This window comes from Haliaeetus leucocephalus, unplaced genomic scaffold (assembly GCF_000737465.1).
Source record: "Haliaeetus leucocephalus isolate CR32 unplaced genomic scaffold, Haliaeetus_leucocephalus-4.0 Scaffold339, whole genome shotgun sequence".
Classification (NCBI taxonomy): Eukaryota; Metazoa; Chordata; class Aves; order Accipitriformes; family Accipitridae; genus Haliaeetus; species Haliaeetus leucocephalus.
Window position 1 is genome coordinate 20,523,730 of NW_010972775.1, and position 11,918 is coordinate 20,535,647.

Here is an 11,918-nt window from a genome sequence, read left to right on the forward strand (position 1 = left end):
AGGGCCCCGGTGGCGGCCTGGACGCTGGGGTGGGGAGGGGGGCCGAGACCCGGGATGTATGTGACCGCGGGACGGGGACCGGCTCCCAAAGCACCATCCTGGAGCGGGACGACAGGCCGGGGACCGGCACCTTGACACGCAGAGGACAGGGACCCTGACCCAGCATCCCACCCTGGGACCGGGACCCCAGAACCTCGCCCAGCTGCCCAGCCCGAGAGGCTGGGACAGGAGCCCCGGGGAGCATGGGTGCTCGGATGCAGGGATGGGGACTGAGACCCTGGGCATAACCCCAGCCCAGCACCCTGCACCGAGACCCCAGGACAGGACCCTGGCTCAGGAGCCAGGGCCGGGACTCCAGCCTGGCCCTTCAGACCGGGATGGGAAGGCACTGGGAGACTGGTACCCCAACCGGAGACAGGCACCAGGTGCCCATGCCCGGTGGCAGAGGTCTGTTGCCCATCCCCGCAGAGACCCAGCGCCGTTCATGCCGAGCCTGCGCAGCCAGGAACGTGCCATTCCCATCTCTGCACGGTCGGGTCCCTGCTCCCCAAGCCCCAGACCTTCCCTGCCTCGGCCCACGGCGCATGCAGAGCCGGAGGGGAGGCATGGCAGTGAGGAGCAGCCCTCCAGCCCCGGTTTTGCCTGGTGCTAATGCGTTCACGCAGCACGTGCTCGGGTGCCAGGGGAGCGAAAGCATGAGCAGCTCTCCACTTTGTCCCACCTTGCTAATTAAACCGACCAGAAATAGGTCAGTCTGTTTCCATCCACAGGCTATAATGACTGCTTGACAGAGTGAAGACGTTAGCCGTACCAGCTGAAGACTTCTTTTTTCTTTGTCCACACTAACGCTCCAGCGTGCCTTTTATCTACAGAGTGTTTCAGCTTCAAATACTGCAGCCCCAAACCCTTGACATCTTACAGGAGAAAAAAACTCTCTGGTCTTTACAGAAGAAACGTATTTAGTACAACCCACTGACCTCCTGCTTATCGTTGTGGTTTCTTCCATTTCCTACCCATTTTTGCATCTTCAATTACCAGTCTTCCCCATTTTAGAATTTATTTATATTATGGTGTCATCCACAATGAGCTGAGAAGAAAGTCTCAGCATAATGGCAGCCAGATCCTGAGCAAGAACCGTTGCAAATGAGGATGCTGTACCAAATCAATACTGTACATTAATAAGTCAGAGCGCCATACATGACAGTTTTATGATCCTTGTACAGCAAGTAACTGTCACACTTCTGGGAACTAGCAGGTAATATCACAATCTGCTTATCTAATTAACATAATGATATGTCTTGAAAAAAATGTTTTTGTGTGGGTTTTATTGCTCTTGTGATGGTGCAATCCTCATAGACAGGTCAGCACCGATGAACTCTAGTGATGTCAGGAGCAACAAATAACACAAGGAAAGTGCCACCACGATTTATGGTATTAAACAAAAATAAAATTAAATATAAATAGAAACTAGAGAAGAAATACAAGCAATTAACAGGAAAGAAGAGCAGGAGGGTTCCTTTCAGTCACCCACAGGCAGAACACAGAAGTAGTGAGTGAGATGTATGTTTGTGGGAAGAGGAGGAGAAGAACTAAATGGCAAAAGAGAGGGAAAGGAAGAAAAGTCCAAGTTGGAACAGCCAGGAGGTGGGTAAAGCCAGGGAAGGACAGGAGCACCATTGCTTGGAAAAAACTGGCTGGAAGGTGAGAATAATTTCTGAGGCCGAGGCTGCGTGCCTTTGAGAGCTGCAGAACACTGGGCAAGGGTTATAACTGCAGCACTAGCTCGGGTGCAGCGAACGTTAACAGTTTCCCAACAGCTTCATGTGTGCTACCAGGCAGAGAAGAGATTGATGGAGATCCTCAAAAAGGCTCCTCAAAGGTTGACCACACATGAGGTGTGGAGGCATTCCCACCCTGGTCTGTGCCTGGCTGGAGGCCCCACGTTTGCTCTGACAAAGGCAGCACAAAGTTGCCTTTCTGGGACCTTCCTCTGGGGAACAGGACCCATGATCCACCTCAGTTCTTCCCTAGTAAAATAATCCCAAACTGCTATTTATACCAAGAAAACCATTTCTGCTATGCTGTCCTTCCCATCCCTTCCATATGGGGAAATACCCCCCCAACCACTACTGTAATTCCTTTCTACTTCCCAGGATTTGCAATGCTTCACTATTATTTCTAACTGCTGGTGTCTTCATCCCTTCCTGCAAAGCCTGGGGTTGTCCTCAGCCTGTGCCACTCTGCACACATGGATCTTTCAAAAGCTGCTTCAAAAGGGACCTCATCAAACTCCACTCCTCCCCTCCTCCCAGAAGCCTGATCATCAGGTCCTGAAACACAGGACACCAACAGACATTCAGGCTAAAATAAAAAGGAAGGCCACTCCTTTCCAAGAGAGGGAGATGTGGCAAGTCTGTGAGCAGGAACAGGATTACTCTCAGCGTGCTCCAAATCAGCAGTAAAAATCTCCTGATTCAAGGGAAAGCCACTGTGACCTATGAATTACAGGAAAAGGCAGAGCTAGTGTGGTTAAAAGGCAATAAAAAAAGAGAAGGGTTGGGGCTGAGGAGCTGTCAGTTGGCTTCTTCCCATATAGAAAAGAAGTTAGTCATCAGAATTGAAAATTTCATGCGACTTCAGCACACATGGAAACGATGAAGTGGAGCAGCCCACTCCCGTGTTAGATCTCCTCTGCCCCGAGTTCTCATTTGGCATATTCCCACTTCCCTGCACCTCCAGAGCAATTACAGTCCTGGACCTCGCCACATGCAGGGGGTGAGCAGAGAGTGCTTGGGGAAGGGGCAGAAGGAAGGGGTGCCTCCTTGGTGCCAGGATTTAACCCGGAGAGGAGGCAAGTTTAGAGTTCACACTGCTGCCGCACGAGACCACACCACTGGCTATAAGGCCGAGACGTCCAGCTGTAAAGACGGGGTAGCACCTGTGAATACAGCGATGCTCACGCAACCTTCCTAAGCACATCAAACTGCCTTGCTTTATTTAATTTATTGTGCCAAACTCAGGTTCCAAAGTGTTAGGTGGGCAAATGCCCCTTTTACTGCTCCTGCCCCCTCCTCTGTTGTTGCATAGAGCAGCTGCTGTTTCCACCATAGGAAACAAAAAAAAAAAGGGGGGGGGGGCAGATTAAGGGAAAACTTGAAGAGTATGGCTTAGTTTTTCCAGCTGAATTATAACCCTGCCATTACCTGCCTAGAGTATGTTTTTAATCTGGTTGGCGGAGAACGGTCATACTGCATAATCACATTTAAGTGATTTGCAATGCAATCACTACAGCCTTCCCCCTACAGCTCTTAGTCTCAATAAATAGTTGACACTATATATTACAGCGACTATGTATTAAAAGGCATGGTATTTTTCTCATATAACACTATATACAAGCATAAACACATTTTTACGCAGCATGTTTTCTATTCTATGTGGGATTGCTTCAGGAAATATTCTGAGGGCTCTCCAAAATCTGAAGAGGATGCAGATCGTGTGTGCTCCCATCCCACTCACTCCAGTTAGATTAGCACCCAGACCAGCCGGCGAGAGCCCACTTGACAGGCCCACACAGTTCAGATTCATAATCAGATTAACGAAACAGTAATCCTATTTTTAAACGATGAAAAAGCCAAGTCCTTGAAGTGGTGAGCTGTTTTGTGTGCATACAGAATAGATGTCATCCTTTTGGAATAAAGCAGCTTAATACCAAAAGAAAAAAGTTTCTTCCACATAGGGGACTCTACCCTATAGAGGAAAGAGGGACTATCTTGCATTACAACCACTTTTTTTTCCCCATCAGTTTTGATTTCCAATTTTTCCACAGTGATGAGCCCACTCCAATACTTACAGGATGTACCTTCTACAATACATATTCTTTACCATATTTTAAAATAATAGTTAAAGAAGTGGACTACTTCCCAAGTGCTCTAGAAACTTTAATTATGAATGTTCCAGTACTTAAACTGATACTTTAAAAACTACCCAGGCACTGGAAAATGAGTATACTTCATATATTCAAGGTAACAGACTCACGGTGGAAAAAATCTAGCTGGGCAACCAGCAGCATTTGTCTCTGTCACAGTTTTCCAGCACCGTTGCATTTTCCCAAATGATGCAGAAACTCCTTTCCCGGCTCCAGCACCCACTTTTTTTTTCCTCCCCATCCTCTTCTGGTCCTGCCACGGACCAGTCCCAACCTTTCCTCTCAGCTGAATCACTCACAAGATGCCCGTTCAAGGGACAAAAAAGAAATGTCACCCGTTGCTCCTTGCTGGAAAGCCAGACCAACATTGCCATCCTACGGCGCGGCCCCGCAGTGCAGCGGCCGCACCGCGCCCGGCCCGCCGGGGCCGAGGGGCTGCCCTGGGTCACCTCTGCCCTTCCCAGCCAAAGAACCGGATTTTAGGGCTTTGGAGGTGTGGGAGGGGATGGAAAACTCTCCTGCTCCCCACGCAGCTCCTCAGTTGCCAGCTCAAACCTCCTGTTCTCATCGGCTGCGTGGCTGCAGCAGCGCTGCCGTGGTGCATCGAGGCATTTGAGCTTTGCGTCACGGAGGGGAAGGTGATGTATTTTTAACGCACTACGACCAGACCAGAGTCAACAAACGGTTGAAAAAGTCTAGAACGTCTATTTAAAAAGCAAACATCAAGATGCAATATACCTAAGAAGCAGAACAGCTAACAAAGTAGCAATTACAATACCTAGGAAGCAGTAAGCCAAATTTACAGGGAACGTTACCCCCTCCAGTATGTGATAAAGTAAAGCTTTAGGAGCCAGGTTTGGGTTTGGATTTTTTGAAATTGCATCTTGTAGGCCAGCCTAACAGTAACTCCCCATTTTAACGCACGCAACAGAGCATTAGAACTAGATTGAAAGGCCAGGTATTTCAGCATATCCATTTTCCTTCCATTCTCTTTAAATAGAATTTTCTAAGTTCTTTTCCTTGCCATCCCTAGATTAACGTTACCCACAGTACCAGCTCTGAAGCTGAGCTCAGTAAGCAGCACACAGAAAGAATCTTGATTAGTTAACTATGGTAGGGACAGAGGGAAGAATGAAATTATTAATTTATCAGTGGAGATCTTGCTCCATGCTGAAAGTGCTTTTTAGCAGGTATACACTTCAAAACACAAATGATCACAGAAAAAAAATATATATCAGAGCAGCGGCTGCATACCTGCCAGCCCCTCACAACAGAAATCTGCAATGAAAATGTATACATTCACCACCAAAACTGAGCTGAGACCTATTCCATCGCAGCCTTTGGTTGCTTCATAAAAACTGATGGAAGTTTTTGAAGTTGCTGGCTCTGGAGCTGGGAATATGGGCAGGGTGTGTGTCAGGCTTGGAACAGCTGGCTTGGAAGCTCACACAAAATCAGCTACAACGGTGCAACCGGGCCAGGACACCACCCAGCCAGCAGCCGTATGCTTTTCCTTTGTGGTTGCAGAGCTGTTCCAAAAGCTAAGCTTTCATTCCAAAAGGGGGGAAGAAAAAAAAGAAGAAAAAAAAAAAGAAAACCCCAGTCTTGAGCCCATCTAAGTCTAGACTGGCTTTTTCTACAGCTGGAAATTATATAGTTTCAGTGTTCAGCAATAGTGTGGACAGAAACATGGTGTGCCCCACTCTTGGCTAACCTGATCCCTGAAAAGGTGTCACTTTTTAGCCTGTACAAGGACAAAAATCGTCCAAAGGGTAGATTTGACCTGATGCAGAGATGTGTGCTGATGTGCAGCCAGGCTTGAAAAAACATGACCGCCAGAGATGGGAACTGCCTCGTTGAGCACAGGAGGCATAAAGGACAGCGTTAGGATGGTTTAAATGCAGCCATTAACTGTAGTGCTGCTGGTAAGACCTACGAGAGACTGCCACGCTGGAGGCCATCCTCATTCACAGAGCTCTCTGAATGCTAATGTTCTCCTTAGTCACCTTCCTATGGAGGGGAAAAAAGACACAAAACCCAAGAAAAAACACCCCTATCTAAACACCTAAGCTGAGTATCAGCACAGTCTACGAAGGAAACCAGACTGGGCATAGAGCAACCGCAGAACAGCCTAATGCCTTGAGTTTTGAGTCAAAGTAGTACCGAACTGCATAAAACAGTAGATTTGATTTGTTAGTACTAACATTTCATACCCGCATTCAGTCTCTGCTAGGAGAGCAGTCCCTTCCAGATATGGGTGCAATTATCATTTTCGTTCACAGTGATCTTTGATTAACATGCAGGTAATTCTGGAACGCCCAGGAACAGCTCTGCAGATTCCCCATTTGCCTTCACTCCCCCAAATCCATCTTCTGTTGCTCATTATTAAGTTTCCAGTATAAGAAACATATTTTTTTAAACAACTAAGTATGCAATATCACTCTTAAAAGCTTTCCCTCATTTCACAATGTTTTTGAAAGGCATAAATAAAGCCAAATAAATTCTATGAGAGTTACAACATGGTTTTTTGTTCAGTTTTAATTCCAGTGCTCAGTATGTCCTGACGCATAGTTAAGAGAACTATGCATAAACTAGACCTCATCTACAATTTAAAGAAAACGAAAAACGTTGTTCCTCCACTATATAAATCATCTGAAAGGCAATGAAAAATACTTAGCTGCATTTCTTGAGCAACTAACATTTTCAGGACTTTTTTGTTCCTCCGAAAACTTGCTTGATTTACAATTTTTCAATACCCAGAATAGATTACTCTTCAGTAGTTAGGTAACATACAGCAGCTTTATAGCATTGCATTAACTCTAAGTTTGTTCCCTAGCTTCTTCCAGATAAAGATATTTCCAGAACATCTGCATCAGTAGAGTAAGAGGCTTCTTGCATAACTGCTCTGAGTGGGGGGCGGGGGGGGAGAAACATCTCCTGAAGGCTTTTTAATATGATCTTTCATAATCAAGTTCTTGGGAATTCATACCAAAGTAGGAACAATGGATTCATTAAATAGTTCACTTTCACCTAATGCCTTCTGCATGCTTCACTCTTAAGCTATAAAGCAACAAGCAACCACCTTTCCATACTTGTTTGCGGTCAAGAGAGAGCTTTCTATTTGAAGTCAGAGGAAAAACCCTTCCCTTTGCTTGCGCAGGTTGTGAGCCAAAAGAGAAGTTTTACAAACCGAGGTTCTTCCTCCCACCCTGTTCAATAGCTTAGAAGTGTCTGATCAAGGAAAACTTAGGGACTTGAGGGTTAAAGTAAAAAAAATCAAGGGAGAGAGATGGTTGATGTTTTCAGAAATACATAAATCACTTCATTCTTACTGGATATGTCTTAATAAATCTTAGAATTAGGCAAAAATCCATATCCCCAGTCTCAGCCAGAAGCAAGTCTTGAGACACAGAGAAAGATTAGCATATGCTCAGTTCAGACCTGCTTATTTATTTCTTAAAATGTTTTTACTGAATTAAATCAAGCCATCCTTACCATTTTATCACCACGAGGAATTCTGCTTCTTTAAGACAACAACCTCCCCCAGCTGTTTTTCTGAAGACACCACCTCAGTCTGTTGCCTGTTTCCCCAACACAAGGGGAAAACGTTCCCCAGAGGCATGAGTAAGATAACAACTTAGTCCTCTTTAATGATGAGGAATCTTCAGATCTTGAAAATATCCTTCCCCACCTCTATTTTTTTTGCCTTATTAAAGATTAAAACCTGAAGTTACATACACCAGTCTATGTTACAACAATGGAAATTAAGTTTACATACCAAAATTCACAGAAGACAGGAAATGAAAACTAGTTTCCATAGGAACATTAATAGCCTTCTCACTTCATCTTCTATATGCACTTGAACACACACTTCATGGGTCTAAAGCAAAAGGTTCTTTGCCTTTCCATTTCATTAGCTGGCAACTTTAAAAGTTACTAGAAACATGCTACTGTTACATTTATAGTCAGGAGAAAATCATAGATCACCTGACATACAGAGCAGTATCTATATACATATAAACAGTGTATTCAAAGTTGGCAGTCACACCTATTGATGAACACAAATATTCCAAGTGCAAGTATTTAGAATGAAGTGTTCAAGCAGCCCTAAGCTATGCTAATGGAACACTGATACATATTTTAATGCCTATATACAAGCTCAGTAACAGTAATCAGACACAGGGACAGTTCTCTGACGCTGACAGGAACTATTTCACTCTTTGTCAAGGACAGCCTGAATTTTACTCATCTGCTGCATTTTGTGCTAGAAAGCATATCAAGAGGATGAGATGTTTGGAAAGCTCATTTACGATGACCAGCTCTAACTTTATTTTCTATCCACAGTGCTGGATATAACACCAGAAGGATGAAGACCGCACACACTTCAGTTCCTTACTCCTTACAGTCCCTCACTTGCAAATTTTATACATTTGCTAGCCAGAGGCGCTTTTCAGCACAGACCACGCTCAGCTTTTATGCTGCACAAGCTGGCAGCAGAGCAAGAACGCACCTCAGCATCTAGCTGGGCTATGCAGGGCAGCTGTGCAGCGTGCAGCCAGGCTATCGGTTCCCACCCTGAGTCACGTTCAGAACAGAAGGCAGTACAAAGTTCTTAATGTCCCCGAGGCATAGCCCTAACACTGCATTGGTAAAGCTATACACAGTCCTGCTGCCCACAACACACAGATCTCAGCATAGTTTGTGGCTTCTCTTTTCCCTTTGAATACCTTGCAGTGTTAGAGCTGACCGCGCCTATGAATCCCCTCCTCCTCAAACCGTATTTGTCCACAGTAATTTGTAAAGAAACCCGTTCTGCTCTATTAGAGCAAAGGCCTTTGTTACCTTTTTTCTTGATTTAGATTCAAGTACAGCCGGAGTGCTTAACAACCAGTAATGCAGTCTATCCAACTTCAGAATTGCTTACTGGGGGAGGGAAGAGAATGGGGAGTTTTGCTTTTTAAACCTGGGAAAACTTGATTTGGTCTTAACCTGAAGGTGATTCTTCTAAAACCATGATGTGGAAAACAGAATTCCCAAATAAAACAAAACTCGTAAAAGCCAAAAAGAACAGCTGAAAAACCCTTTTGTTTATGGAAGTAGTCAAATGAAAATAATTTCATTTGATCTCTCATCTTGCTTTATACACATTTATTGCACTAGAACATATGCCTTCTGTATAAAAAGATGCTGTAGAAAACCACAATTGTAAATAGATTTATGATTTGTTTGCAATTATATTTAATATTAATAGTATTTTGTTTTTACAAAGCAGTTGAAATTAAAAAAAAAAAAAAAAAGAATAGCAAGAAACCCCCCATCTGCTGTCTAGCATCAGTAATCCTCACTGGTTTGTTCACCATTTATAAGGAAAACATCATTCAAGGTAGCTTGTCACAGAGACTCTTCTGCAATAACCGGCCTTTGGTGCAAATCTGTGGTGTTTGTCAGTTCACCCATTTTTTCTGAAAGTCCCTCCTCCTAAAATTCAAGGTATCTGATGATGATAATATTCTTCCCCTCTAAAGTACCTTCCAGCCAAACACAGTAAATCTGGTAACACTTGTCTAAGGATGGTAAATACCCTCATTTTACAGAGGTAAACCAAGCGTAGATAATTAAATTTGCCTGAGGCCAGTCTTTTGAATAGCCAGCCATAAAACCCAGATCTCACAATCCCAGGTGATTCACCTTGGCTAGAGACTATGCTTCCTCTCTACAGAAGAGTTTTAATTAACTGATTACACTGAAATTGTTTCTTTCTTCATCCTCTCTAAGAGGATCAGGTATTTTTCTTGTGTAGTATCAGCTTCTGCGTTACTATTTGGAAATGGTGTCAATCTGTTTTCAAAGTTAACACCTGCACTAAACCCAATCCCAAAGGAGTCACTGTGACATGCAAACCGTAGGCAGTTAGACAGTGGGTAAGATCAAGCCTGCTAGTGACATGAGACACTAGGGAGGTTAGCCTCATCCACCTGCTGATGGGCCTCTCCGGCCTGGTCTCCAGGAACAAGTTCCGCCTCCTTCTCCAGACAGGGGGTTATAGCCTAGAAGTACAGAGGAGAAATCCGTTGTATTAATATTCGTTCTCAACAGGCCTCCACCGACACACAAGGAACACAAAAATTAAACCTCACAATTACTTGCACCTCATTCATACTTACTACATAGGCAGCATTTTAAGGATGATAAAAGCAGAGAAAGTATCCAGACTTGAGATGGTTTATTTTTCTAAGTACTAACAGTATAAGCCATTGGAAAACACTCATGTTTTAATTTGATCAATTCGGATCAAATTAAATTGAAGTTAATTACCATTTAATTTCTCTAAGTCTGCACTAAAACTTTAATGCTGCTCTGCAGAGTAAACAGAGCAGCAACAGTAACTTACAGTAAACTCTGTAAGAGTGTATCTGTTCTCCAAGAGCCCCAATAGTTAGGGCCTTAAAATAATCTTTTATTCCAGTCCTACAAGGAAGGAATACTCTGAAGGTCAAAAGGTAGAACAATCCATTACTACTGTAAGATTTTTTTTTTTTTAAAGAACTTGAAAAGGCAAGTATATGCAGTAAGGCAAACAGATACTTTAGTTGGACCTCCCCTTTGCCCCCTATAGGCAACTTCATTTTACAACTATCTACTCAGGAAGATACAACTTGGCAAAGGTCCTCAATTTGTTCTGTACACCGCAAAGAAAAAGACAACCGAAAACCTAGTAGCGTTGCTAACCAAGCAGGTTTCAAAGCAACCTGTTCCACTGAAACTTCAAGCATCACCTCCATCTTTGAAGTTTTTCTCAGACTAGCCAAGTTCTGCTTTCTAGCTTAATTCAGCAGCTGAACAGTGCAGATGGTTCTTTCACTTTGTGCTGATCTACCTCATGAGAAGATCAGAGACCTGTAATTCTATAATCTGTTACTTAAGCAAAGATTTTGCTCAGGATGAAATTAGGACAGGTAGCAGCTGGAAGGGTGCCTCAACCTAGCTGCCCTGATCCTCGTTCTTAGCACAGCTATTACCCATGCATTACTCATCCCCCACAGTGGTAAATATGCAAGAGCTATAAAAGATATTTGACAGTATCAGATGTTAGACTGCACTCATATTAAACAACATAAGCTGAATCAATCGGTCAGTTCTTTCAGAAGTTGTCAACAGCTGTCAGTAAAAATATTCAAAGCAGAAATTTCAGCACTGAACTATTATTGAGGTTTAATATGTTTAATCAAGAATCTTCAGGTTTCATACATTTAATCAAGTGACTTACTCAGCACTACACCCTAAGGGGGTTTCCCTTTTAGTCTGATACAATTGAGGCTGTCTAGATGATCCCCTCCAATACGGAAAACTGTCATTAAAATATTATACCCAAACACCACTTGCAGGCATGGCACGGGCTGTTTGACTAGCTAGGAGACTAGCTGTATGGCCAATATATGGCAGCGATCCTAATGTGGGCTATGTAAGGCCATAGAAAGCAGTTCATCCATCAAGATGACTTCAGCAGTTGACAGTGAGTTTAACAATAAGACCCTCTGGCGGTTTGTGAGAGTTGGTAACAGTTTATACATCTGCAGGATTTATATATTCAATAGGTCATTACTGTCATAACTGATAAATAAGGTCACAATTTGTGTAATGAAGTCTTTCATCTGCCTGAATCTATATAATACAAAGTAAAATACCTCTTCCTGCATTTACTTAGTACTACAGGTGGTTGAAAGACAGACCAGATATTAAATTATAGGACTTTTAGAGTAATGGGGGAGGGATCCCAGAAATATTGTAAGAATCTATAATTTTAAGTCACAAAAATCTCAGTAAATTATAGCAAAAACATTTACATGAAAACTGAAACACTGTTTCCCCAGGGAAAAGCACCATAGAATCTTCCTGCTAGGTTTTGCACAAAGTGCAAAGCAGGCCATGCTGCTCAGAAGCAAAGAGCACGTTTGTAAGGCATGTTTTGTTTCCTCCTTGAAGAGAAAAAATA

The 11,918-nt window shown here is 43.5% G+C and overlaps 1 protein-coding gene across 1 annotated transcript in view; it reads right to left on the minus strand.

The window, feature by feature from the left end:
- CHSY1 (chondroitin sulfate synthase 1) overlaps positions 1-9,965 on the minus strand; it is a gene marked incomplete at its 5' end in the record, with an annotated part of 89,417 nt that extends 79,452 nt beyond the window's left edge. The window contains one exon of the mRNA XM_010572305.1: positions 9,901-9,965. Within this exon, the coding sequence (XP_010570607.1) occupies positions 9,901-9,965 (65 nt within the window). The remainder of the gene's footprint in view (positions 1-9,900) is intronic.
- Positions 9,966-11,918: the final 1,953 nt, after the last annotated feature.